Below are 12,638 nucleotides of genomic sequence, written 5' to 3'. Positions count from 1 at the left end.
CTGGGGAGCGCCATGAGTCATTCTGGGGTCCTGGGAGTAATTCCTCCGAGAAGACTGGAAAGACCCAGTACCTCCTGATTTGGACGGATCTACCTTGGTCTGGCCAGGGGCTGAGGAGGCAGAAAGTCCGCAAACACGGTGCCCCCTGAGTAGTCGCCTCAGGGGTGCTCTGAGTAGCACTTGGGTGTGGGACCCCACGTTGTGAATGAGCACATGGTCACCGCGTTTAAAACACTTTTTGCACTGCGCCTCTAGGACCGGGCCTTTTGGCCAAGTCCTGGGCAAAGTCCTGGGCAACTGGTCAGTGCACAATTTGGGCACAACACTTTTTTATTATTTTTATAGATTCATTTAATTATTTATTTTTTTTTTTTTTCTCACCCCACGTTTGTCACTTTTACTTATGTGTGTGTTTTTCTCACAGGATGGAGGGTGTGGGTCCTCGGGCCTGCCCTGAAGTCTAGGGGGAGGATGTGTGGCCTTTTGGTTCCTTCCTCCCCTGTCCCTGGGGGGTTTTCTCTTCGGGAGAGCCCCCCGACCAAGTACTGGATGTCCGGCTTCGGCTGGACATAAGGAAAGGTGGTCCACCAGGCCTTTTGGCCAGGAGGACCAAACGGGTACCTTGTCCCTGTCAGGAGCTTCGTGCCCCGGGGGATCAGGGTAGTGGTCCAACCCCTTCGGGGGTAGGACAAAGCACACCCCTAAGTGCACTTTTTGTGTGGTGTTTTTGCACTTGCACTTTTTTGTGAAACACTTACGGGTTTTTCGTTCTAGTTTGCACGTTTGCGGACTTAAAAATACGTAGAACTGCGGACTTAGCATAATTGATCTTGAAATTAGATATCTTACCAAATTGCTGAAGTTCCCGCATCCGGTTAGGCAACAAGACAAGTGGGTCCAAAAGGTGGAACAGGACATCATCAGAGTAGCCTGCTAACTTGTGTTCTATGGTGCCCACCATTACCCCTCTGATATTCGGAGCACTGGGAATTGTGTACAGAGCCATGATCTACTACAGCATTCGTGGTCCCAAGCCCAGAGTTTCCAGTACTGCCCTAAGATAAGACCAATCTACATGGTCAAACGCTTCCTCAGCATTTGTGGAAGTCCGAATGGCATTATCTCTAGTTTCCTGGCTGGAAATAAATCCCATCTGATCTGGGTGTACAATAGATGTTAGGAGATAATTCAAGCGATTCATCAGAATCTGTGCAAATATCTTAATATCTACATTAAGCAGTGATATCAGGCGGTAGCTTTGTGGCAGGGCAGGATCCTTATTCTCTTTGGGAAGCACTGTGATGTGGGCCAACAGAGCCTCCGGAGGATCGGGCTATCTTTGAAGAAAGAATTGAAGTACCTGCATAGGGGGTTAAGTAAAAGTGGGAGAAACTTGACGCCTTAGTATAATCATCCGGGCCAGGCCTCTTACCACTGGGTGGTGATTTCACCATGGCTTCAATTTCCAGGGGAGATATAGGGGACTCGAGATCCGCCTGTTGCTCTGGCGTCAGGGAGGGAAGGCCAGCAGATGTTAAGTAATCACTAATAGCTTGTGACTTAGAAACCCTAGCACTAGGAGAACTGTCACTTTTAATTTGTAGAGTACCTCATAATCATGAAACAGCGAGGCAATCTTAGAAGAGTGTAAGACAGCCTCCCCAGTAGGGGTCATAAGTTTATGTACATGGGTTTGGGCATGCCGCTTCCGAAGAGCTCTGGCCAACATGCAGCCACATTTGTTACCATGTTCATTTTATTTGTGTGATCGGTAACGTAGCTGTCTACAAATGCCGCAGTCCAAAAGGTGAAAACAGCTCTCTGAGACCAGTCAAACGTTTAAGAGCCTCGGGGTCACCATGATCCTTATGCTGGAGCTCAGCCTGTTGCAGTGCTGTCAGAACCTGTCGGAAGTCAGCCTATCTTTCCATTTTATGTTTAGACCCCAAAGAGCTCAACTCACCGCGTAGCACCACCTTATGTCCTTCCCATATGATCCCCTCTCCGAGATCACCAGAGGTGTTTTCTTAGACTAATGTGTGATTGTGTCAGTAACCTTTGCTATTACTGAAACATCATCCAATAGGTTTTTGTTCAACCTCCAAGCCCAAGCCCTAGGAGTTCCGATAGGCAGTTCGAGTGTGGCAGAGACTGGTGCATGGTCAGAAATAGTGATGTTCCAATCTCAGCTGACTGCAACAACTCAAGAGTGCCATGATTCACATATAGAAGATCTATGCGAGTGTAAATATCATGCACCTTTGAGTATTAGCCAAAGTGCCCTCCAGTTGTCTACAAGCAGGTTGGTCTGCAGTGCCTTACGGAAATGTATAAAAAAAAGCATAAGAATGTGTGGGTCGGCGGTGTGACGTATCGATGAGGGAGTCAAGGCTAACACTAAAGTCACCCCCTAGAATCAGAAGACCCTCCTGGAAATCTGCCAGCCTATCCAGGACTACATCTAGGAAGGTGAGTTGATGTGAATTTAGTGCTTAAAGCGTTGCAAACGTGTTTACAAAACCATAGCGTCCTTGCGAATCTACATAACTATCCATAGGTTGGAAGGGGCAGGATTTGTAAATAGCAATTGTCGTGCCCTGGGACTTTGCAATGGGAGAGTTGCTAAAAAATCATTGACTATAGAGGTGTGTGGGCAACTTATGGAGAGACTTTTGCATGAAGTGCATTTCTTGTAAGAAAAGCACCTGGATCTCCAAATCTTTTGAACTCCAACCATGTTAACTTTGTGTGGAGAGCAGAGACCTCTTACATTATAAATAAGTACTTTAAGTGAAACAGCACCAGATGTGAGAAATGGTCAAGCAGCTGTGCAGCTCCAAAAGACGAGGTGTGGGCGAGGTGATGCAGGTGTGTCCTAAAAACAAACAAAAAAGAAAAGCAGGGGGTTGGGGGGTAGGAGAACAGTAAAACAGAAATAGAGATACAATATCAAACAATGGGATGGACCAAGGATAACAAGTATGGCACCTAAAACTACAGCATGTCAGGCCCAGGGCATAACTCCTCAAAGGAGAGATCCCTAAGCATTAGCCTGGTGCCCTTAAAAAGGGCTGTCACCTAAATAGTTATGGCCTACAAGGGGAACATGGGCAAACATACAGGAGACATGATAGCTCACTCTCCATCCATACCATTTAATGAGCAGAAGGTTAAGGGGACACTAAGAAGCATCTACCAAAGCCTGTGCATATTAAAATGGAGGGCACGAAATTATAATAAAAAAAAAAAAAAAAAAAAGGAAAGCTATATAACAGAAATATGTGGACTGCTATTACTGCCTCTTCTTTTTTTTTCTTTTTAAAGGCTATGCTAGTTGCCTGGCAACCAGGCTGCTGCAGTGGCTTTTATTAATTTCTGAGTCACTTGCTCAGGACAAACATGTAGCAAATGAAGACAGAAGGACATTTGATATGCATAATTGTTCTAGATCAGTGACTCAAAAAGTATTGAAACCAGAATATTTGGATCGCAGTCAAGCAACTAGCATTTTCAGAAAGAGACTGGGAGTGACAGTCTGCCTCTTTCTATTAGCACAGGGTTTTTAGTGCTAAACTTTAGGCAGATATTAACCCTTTCTCTGCCAGAGCCATTTTTTAATTTTTTGCACACGTGTTTAAAAAAAATCATTTAGGCCTAAAGATTACACAAAACCTCCAAACATTATTTTCTGAAAGCAGACACCCTAGAGAATAAAATTGTGCTACTTCCAATTTTTTATGTCACATGATATTACTGCAAAGGTCTAGGAAATACAAAATGTCAGTAAAAAAACACAAAAGTGAATTTTAGGGCAAACACACACAAATTACCCAACTTTTTGGTAATATATGAAAGGTTGTGCAGAGTAAATAGATACCCAATATGTCAAATCTTAAATTTGTGTGCACCTGTAAAATGGAGACAAACTTCAGTACCCTATATTTTCTATAGGTGACTCTTCAGAAGCCCTTACAGATCATAAGTTTAGTGTTTAGTGCTAGGTCTTGTGCTAGAATTATTGCTCTGACTCTGTGCTTGGTTGTAACTTTATTTTTTTTGCAATGAAAAAAAAAATTTTTGCTTAACTTTTTTTTCATCACATAGGGGACACAAAATTGCCTATGTGATGACTTTTAGGTGTCAGGCTCTCTTTAATGAGACATGCAGTGTCTGAAAGACCCTGCATGCCACCTCTGGTCTTCACTGGATGTAATGCAATGCAGATTGTAAGTAACAGCGGTGACCCAAAATTGACATCAGAAATGTCTCTTTCCGGGTCACAGCCCTCTACCCGCCAGCACCCACTATGTCGGGCCTGGGCCCGTAGATGGGCAGTACATGGCAGGAGTGCATGCACACGCAGAGGCGCTGTTACTGGGGTCCATGGAAGCAATCGGACAACAGTGCAGCAGCCCAACTGCTTCACCTAACAGGAGTCTGCCTGTCAGTTTTAGACACAATCCTGGTGGCTGCAGCAACTGGATTGTGTGTAAAGTGCTCTGCTGTCAGGTCTGTACGATGTATGGATTGGATTTTAGGTCAACGTTGCCCCTACACTGTTTGCAGCTAGGAAAACATAATAATTGATGCCAAATACTTAAAGCAGAGCTTCACTTAAAAGTGAAAGTTCCACTCATCTTCCTCCCTTCCCCCTACTCTAACATTTTTTTTTTCTGGGAGAGGATGTGTTTTTCTGAGAGGTGCCCAGCTTCCACTTCCGCAGTTCTTGCCTAGGCGAGAATGACATTAGCTTGGCCTGCCCACAGCTTCCTAGGACACGTCACAAGTCTCATGAGGCAGGATCAGTATGAAAGCACAGCATGATCTTGTTTATGCGCAGTGGGGAGCCAGCTATGAAATAGCAAGAAGTCACTGCCTGCTCTTGCATCTAAGATGGCTTCATCGGGGATCCGAAGCCTGGGGAAAGATCAGCTTTGGTGAAGATATTGCTGGACTCCTGAGCTAGTAAGTGTCTGTTTGTTAAAAGTCAACAACTACAGTATTTGTAGCTGCTGATATTTAATGTTTTAAAACAGAAACAAAGTTCCTCTTTAAATGTCCCCTGGAGCACTCTCTCTGTGGCAGGGCAGTGGTTGCCTCTTACTTTCGTACTAATGCAACCGGTAAGGGCTTATTCACATGAGCACAGAGACGTACACTGTGAAAAATTAGTGTATCTTGTAAAAGACAGCTGTCTGTATTTAGGGGTGCACATCCATCCCTGTATGCAAGTAAATATGCAAGCATGCGGTTGCCCAAGTACATTTGTACAGGCAGTTGCACACAAACACTGTGATTTATGATTTGTGTGTTTATCCCATAGCAGGGCCCTCGAACCCCTCGTGTATCACACTGTATTGTCATTGTACTGTCTCATGTATTGTCTCCCATTGTAATGTACAGCGCTGAGCGAACTATTGGCGCCATATAAATACTGTATAATAATAATAATATCTGTGCAGTAATCCAATGTTAAGCTTTGCCTCTCTGCAGGAGCTTCCTGTAACAAAGACCTGTTACTTCTGCTTTCTCTCTCTTCTTGTGCACGGTGACTGGTCTTGTCTCTGCCTTCTCCTGTAGTTTCCCTGCAGGCATCCTGTAGTGGGTGGAGCCTACTGGGCCCCTTCCACAGTTATTTTTTCCGCACAGAATATGTACAGCACAGTGATGTCACTGCTGCTTGGCAGGTTATACACAGTGTGCCGGTGTATTTTTCTGTTTGCCTTCAGTTCAGCTTCAAGTAACTAGAAAATATTCCAAAACCATACCAAGGGCTCTAATTATAAAAAATTTGCTTTGCAAATGTCTGAACATTCGTTCAAGTATAACTAATAATACGAACGTTTGTAATATGTGTGCAATAGTTTCTTTGTTGCCTTTTGCCAGGTGTATGTAACATTCCCTAACATTCGATCCTATAAAAAACATAGCCCTGGGAACATTCAACCACGAGAGTTAACATTCACTAACAGAGAAATTAGCTTAACACTATGGGCTATGAACATTTGACCAGCAAGGGAAATATTATGAGGGAGAACTCTGTACTATGTACAGTGAATGGAGATTCCTGTGTGAATGGACAAAAAAACAGTGTTTGGCCAAGCAAGCCTCCAGCTGCAGTGTGAAACACTTAGCATTATTACCAGGACAGGGCTGTGTGAATGAGGCCCTTGTTCTCATGAACATGGAAACAAGGTGGTTTGCAAGGGGTTTCCTCTGGCAAGGTACCCCCCATGTTGAGTGCATGTGGGCCCCCTCCCCTTTCTGGCCACCAAGGCTGTGGTTCCTGGATAAAGGTCTGGTTTTGATTTGGGAAGGGGCTTACACTTTTTCCTTTTTTTTTTTTTTTGCATCAGGCTCCTCAATATCCAAGTTTAAAGGGTCTGGTGTGGATTTTGGGGGGGACCTTTTTTATTTTCATGGAGTCCCCCTTAAAATTCAGACCTAAAGGGTTTGGTATGAATTTTTAAGGAGTGACCCCTGCTTTTTTTTTTGGTTTTTTACACTATCTCCACTGTATACATTCACCTGGCTGAATGTTCGGGGTGGGGATGAGTCACTGATTGTTAGGATGCCAGCAGAAGGAAGCTATCACATTTAGCAGTGGTAACAATAATACACGTTTCACTTCACACTGCATGTGGAAGATTGCTTGGCTGAACACCCATTTGTTTGGCCTTTTGTACAGGAACCCCCATGGACAGTACATAGTGCAGAGGTCTCCCTCATATTATTTCTCCTGATTGAATGTTCTTAGCCTATAGTGTTAGGTTATTATCTCTATTTATGAATAACTCTCATGATCAATTGTTCTTAGGTCTATTGTTCTTTTATGATCGAATGTTAGGGAATGTTACATTTGTCTGGCAAAAGGCAAAGAAACTTACAAGCATTACAGGTATTATTCCTTACACTTGCACAAATGTTAAGACATTCTCAAAATAGATTTTTTATAAATAGACCCCTAAATAATTTCATATTTGTTTTTGTATTATACGGTATATAATTTTCAAAACTACATTAGGTGTTCTGAATGACCTGTGTCATTTCTAGAAGACATTGATGGAATTTTGGCATTTTTATTAATATCCATAAGCTGTGGGTCACTCTTTAATTAGACGAGGGAAGGTAAACGTGCATTTGACATCTCTTCAAAGAGTTAAATGACTGATAAGGCCGGTTTACTGCATTACCCAGCATAGAAGCATTTAGTATATGTTAATTGATTGTTAAAAACATCCTGGATTCAATTGAGATAAAAGATAACTATAGCTAAGCATTTGTATTTGAGAGAAAACTAAGTAATGTGAACCAAAGCTCTGTGGAAGCCCCGTGTTCCCCTACCCCCCCATCTCCTAAATCCAGTGTGATGGTGTTCCTGGGAGGAGCATGTGCAGCTCAGAGAGCAGAAAACTGCTAGAGGGATCCCGCCTCTTCTCTGCACATCTGTATTCAACAGGAGAAGACAATACCAGAGGAGACGGATACCCTGGCATTAGAAGAGAGGAAGTCAAGAGAGAAGCAGTGCCACATCAGGGAGAGAGGAAGCCCCTTCTCCACAGCTGTGGGTTTATTTCCAGTTTAAATCCTATGTCTTAGCAATGCGTAGACCAGTAACTATCTGTTATTCCTGTATCAGTGCTCTCTTTGTGCTTCCCTCCGTCTGCTCTTTTGCTTCTGTTTTCTCAGTGTGTCTGTCTGACCCCTATGCCTCTGATCAGACAGTCTCCTGTGATGCTGACTTCCTTTTCTGCTGCTTTTCTTTCCATCCTTCTTCTTCTGTGTTTGTCAAAACCCGTCTCCATGCTGTGTTACTAAGTCTATTAGCTTTCACTTTTAGTAAGCTGTTCTAATCATACCGTCATTTCTGTTCCAGGCTACCTGTGTTGACTAGGACATTCATTATTTATTTCCTGTCCCTTGACTATAAACTGCAATTATGCAGCAATCACAGCCATGGTAAGATGAAAATCATTTTTTTTACATTTCTTTTCTAACATAATGAGATATTGTCATGTGCTGTTGCTTGTGTCATTCAAACTTGTCATACACAAGCAGATCTTCTGTTCATAGAAAGTGTTTGCTAAGCCCCTATATAGCAAAAACCTGTTCTAATTTGAAATATTATTTTTTGATTATTTATTGCTCTCATTAGCAATAGTTTCTTAACATTCTGACAAATTATTCCAAGAGATTCTTGTACCAGTTTTATCGCATAGGAGAGTTGCATACGTTCACCTTTTCCATTACAGCAGAAAAGCTTTATCTTAAAATGCCAATAATAAGGCTATACATTTATACATACTGTATAGTGGTGTTCATATGTTGGTTGAATAAATTGCATATGAAGGAATACATACAGAAGGTGCCCTATATAAAAGACTAGCTCTGTAATTTAACATGTGGATGCTGGAATGTGATCATCCTGAATAACCAGCCAGCGTCAGTCATAATGCAATATTATTGGGAGGTTTAATACTTGGATATACATAGCAAAGAACAAATGCTGAGGAGCTGGTCTTTGAAGAAAATAGAAAAGAACATATGTGAAATATGAAGGATAGTGCGTGTGTGTCTATGTATACTATATAATTTTTTTTAAATTCTTCTCTGTTTAATTTTTAATAATTCTGTTTGTACATATGAATGTGATCTATATAATGTAAGTATTCCTACCAATGCATTTTGGTGTTTATGACAACAACTATTTTATGTTGCATTTTTAAATTTATATGTATGCATGGACAGCTATATACTTAGTATTACTTCACGGCCATTCTACTTTGTTGTCTTTTTTCATCCTCAGCCTGACTGCATGCTGCTAATTGAGCTTATCTCTGCAGTCATTTAGCTGGTTTGCAGACACAATACTCTCAGGTGAAAGCTACAATAATGATTTAAATGTGTTCACATTTAAAATACACAATCATATCTCCTTGAACCATCTGACTGTGCATGTATAATATTACCTCAAGTTATGTAGATTTTAAATGAACCAACCCTTGTAAAGCCCTTCACCTTCCTTTTACCACTGTAAATAATGGCATTGTTTCAGTGCTTTGCCAACTCCAAGTTCCTCATCCATGATGCTAAATGCTTTTGCTGACCTTGTTAATGGGGGGGATTTCCTCTAGACATCAATTAGGATAGGAACTTGGGAATCAAGCATGGAAACTATGCTAGGCTTGAGTAAGTTATGCCACTGATTGGTGATTTTAGAATGATGAAGCCTGAGAAGATAATTTATCAGGGGTGATATTTAGGAATAACTTAAAAGACAATAGTGTATTTATATTCAGCATGTGCTAAGGATTTTGTCTCCATTCTGAATTCTTGAGCATGGTAAACTATGCTAAATTATGTAATTTGTTGTTTAAATCGCTGAGATGCTTCATATCAAGCTATAATCTGCTGTTTTGGTGGTAAAGGCTTGTGGTTGTTGTTGGCTAAAATAAGGCTGGTGTGAACTATAACTATTTTTTATGAAGAAGTGGTTGAATTACCTCACATCTTTGGGTTTTTTCCTGCGGCTCCTGGTAATTGAAGTGGGCTCTAAAGAAACTGCACATGCTCAGCAAATATGAGTATACTTGGGAACGTAACATTTCCTGAAAATATTTTGGCCGAGAGTTTACACTTTCCTGAACTGATGTCCAAGACTGTGTTAGCTCCATTGTATATTTCATTTTCACAGCACGTTATTAAAGGTATAGGAGCAGTCCTTGAGTGAAGTAGTTTAAGTAACTTCTGAAAGGTGTAACATTACATTCCAGTACTTTACTATGGGTAGGAAGTGATGCATACGATTTTATATTTAGATATTCTTTACCAGTAATCTATCAAAGTGCGGAAAAAAGTTCAACTATGCCCTATAGTTTAGTTTCTATCTTTCATTTTTAGCAAAGGTTTAAAAAGAAATTTTAAAAATATTTACTATGTACAACTATTTTTACTTTATTTTTTAAAACCTCTTTCCCTTACTTTTTGTTGTGGAAATACATGTCAATACCAGAATAAGATGCTACTCTTGCTCACCTACTGTTAGACAATCATTTACCAGAAACTGTGTCTAAATTATTGTCTTGCATTGCTTGAGTGTATGCATTTTACTGTATTACATAAGGCAAAATATACAAGTTTGATTAAGCATGTTGTGTTCCTGAATTTACTTATTAAACTGTAAATCAAACTGCTGGATTTCACAGGTGAATCTGTAAAATCCACACATAGTCACCAATATATACAGCTATCAGTCAATAAAGAGAAACCATATGGTAGAAAACAAATAGGAAAGCTTACCTTATAAACAATTACTAATTTTACCTGGCCTTGCTAGGTATATAGTTAACATAATGATCCATTGGTAATTCTAAGTATGTGCTAATTAAGAAATTAATATATTTTGTAAAACTTAACAGAATGTTAACAGAATGTCATACAGTGCAACTGGGATTGTAAATATTTTGAAACTGGTAGATCCTTTGAATAAACTTTTAGCAGAAATTGTATGAATACTCTGCAGTATAATTTAAACAAGCAGCGAGTGTATCGTGAAAAATTATGTTAATAAGTTAAAATGTCCAAGCACTGTAGGATACTGCTGTCTGACCAGACTCAACTCTGGTTTAGGTGTTCGTGCTTGTAAATAGATCTGAAAGGGTAGCAGGTTTTGTTCAAAATTATTTTCAGATTACACAGGGATAATAGATGCTATCATAAGATGGCTAGAACCACTGACAGATGCATTTAGTGTGAAATCCCTTTTCCACATAAATCAACTGGTAACCAAATGCATATTATAAATAGAATATAGAATTGGTTTTACCCTGTATGTATAGATAAAATCTAAAATTTGAAAAACACACCATGGCTGTTCACCAATGTTCCATGAGTGTAGACCTGCATTTTGCAGAAAACATACAACAAAGTTATGAAAGACATTATATAACAAAGTTCCCAGGTAAAATCTTACCTGTGGTCACTGCCGAGATCTAAAGCTACTTATAGACAGAAAATTGTAACCTGATCTAGCTGTTTTCAGGCAACAACTTCATGTATGTGAGGTACCTGTAGACACCAGCTAAGCTTTACTGTACCCCAGCCTCACTGTGTGTACCCCAACCCTTTGTGTGTATTTTGCTGTGCTTGTACACAATGGGTTTAATTTACTAAAGGCAAATATGCTGTTTACTTTGCAAGGCAAGTTTCACTTTGCAAGGGAATTTTCACCACCGCTTAATGAATGTTGTGAAATCTCACGTTAATTATAGCCAACCACATGCAAGGAAAACAGCTTCTTTTCTTGCATAGGTTTGGATGATGGAAGTCAATTTCCTTGCACAATGAGCAGTCAATTTGCTTTTAGTAAATAAACCTCAATGTCAGAAAGGCTTCAGTCGCATCACTTCATTGTTGCACAATATCTACTTTGGATTGGGTCAAATGGCAAAACAGTTGTATTTGGAATCTCTTTCTGCTTCTACCATGATGCCACAGGATATAGTTTGCTTTACATAAAGATGTTTGAAAACCAGATGCATATGCAATACTTTTCAGTATGAATGCTTTATCTCTAATTTAAATGGCAGACAATCAAATTCCAAAGAATGTTTCCACTGATACCTGAGATAAGCACACTGGGGGATTAATTATGTAACCCTTGCCTTCATGCACATAAAATCATGGATGATTATTTTTCATATTTTCTTAGTGGTAATTCTTAAGGATAAACATGAAGTGAGTTTATTGCATAAAAGAAGAAAAATCTCTTCTAGCTTAGTTAAATAGTAATAAATATTCACACCATCACCGTGCTATAAAAAAGACATTTTTTATTTTACCATAGAACAGCAACTCCCTGGCCTCAGTTTGATGACCAGTGTTGGATATTATATTTTTATGTTGTCTCTGATATATCTTTGGTTTTGTTTGATCCACCCCCAGGGCCACTGATCCTGTAGGAATGCAGGTACAATGAAGGCTAGTGGTTCCTCTCAACTTCTCACTGAATAAGAGCCTAAAGCTGGCCATAGATGGATCGAAATTTGTCCAGTTCAGTAGGGACTGGTCAAATTTTGATTCATCTATGGCAGTTCTCATTTGAAAGCAATCAATCTAAGGACTGGCTGCTGTTGAAAGGCTTGATTGGAAAATTTTTTTTTGGTACTATACACCAGTGGCATCGATAGGATCACAAGAAAAAAAGAAAGAAAAAAGGAATACACCACAGCAGCAGTGCTCAAAATGCCATATAGGCATTCAGTACTGCCATCAATAAATTATAGACAGCGCTATGTGCATTAAAAAGGAATTTGCCAACATATAAATAAATATGAAAGCAATGTCCACATATTAAAGCCCACATTTTAAAGTAATCTTGTGCAAATGCTCTCTACAAATTCTGGCACTATGGCCTCAATAATGTGTCCATGCAATTGATTTCATACAATTATTCCTGTGCATAATCTTCAAACAAAAAACAGTGTGCTCCAGTGATTGTCCACCAGAACACACCAGATATATTTGACTACCAACTATAGGTAAGTCATAAAGCGCTTGTTATACAGGGTATTAACACCATCCACCTTCCACCAGGGTCAGTTACTTCACTCTCCTTTTACTTGAATGCAGTCTGATGA

The 12,638-nt window shown here is 40.1% G+C and overlaps 1 protein-coding gene across 1 annotated transcript in view; it reads left to right on the top strand.

Moving 5' to 3' along the window:
• Nucleotides 1–7,415: 7,415 nt before the first annotated feature.
• Nucleotides 7,416–12,638, top strand: part of PALD1 (phosphatase domain containing paladin 1) — a 419,780-nt gene continuing 414,557 nt past the window's right edge. The window contains exons 1-2 of the mRNA XM_089686197.1: nucleotides 7,416–7,564; nucleotides 7,877–7,959. Of these exons, the coding sequence (XP_089542323.1) occupies nucleotides 7,940–7,959 (20 nt within the window). The 5' untranslated portion in view covers nucleotides 7,416–7,564; nucleotides 7,877–7,939. The remainder of the gene's footprint in view (nucleotides 7,565–7,876; nucleotides 7,960–12,638) is intronic.

Source organism: Staurois parvus, unplaced genomic scaffold (genome assembly GCF_062004578.1).
Source record: "Staurois parvus isolate SC_StPar_1 unplaced genomic scaffold, SC_StPar_1.0 ptg000393l, whole genome shotgun sequence".
In the NCBI taxonomy this organism is placed as follows: domain Eukaryota; kingdom Metazoa; phylum Chordata; class Amphibia; order Anura; family Ranidae; genus Staurois; species Staurois parvus.
The sequence above is the reverse complement of the archived record's forward strand: the minus strand, read 5'-3'. Positions and strand labels throughout refer to the sequence as shown.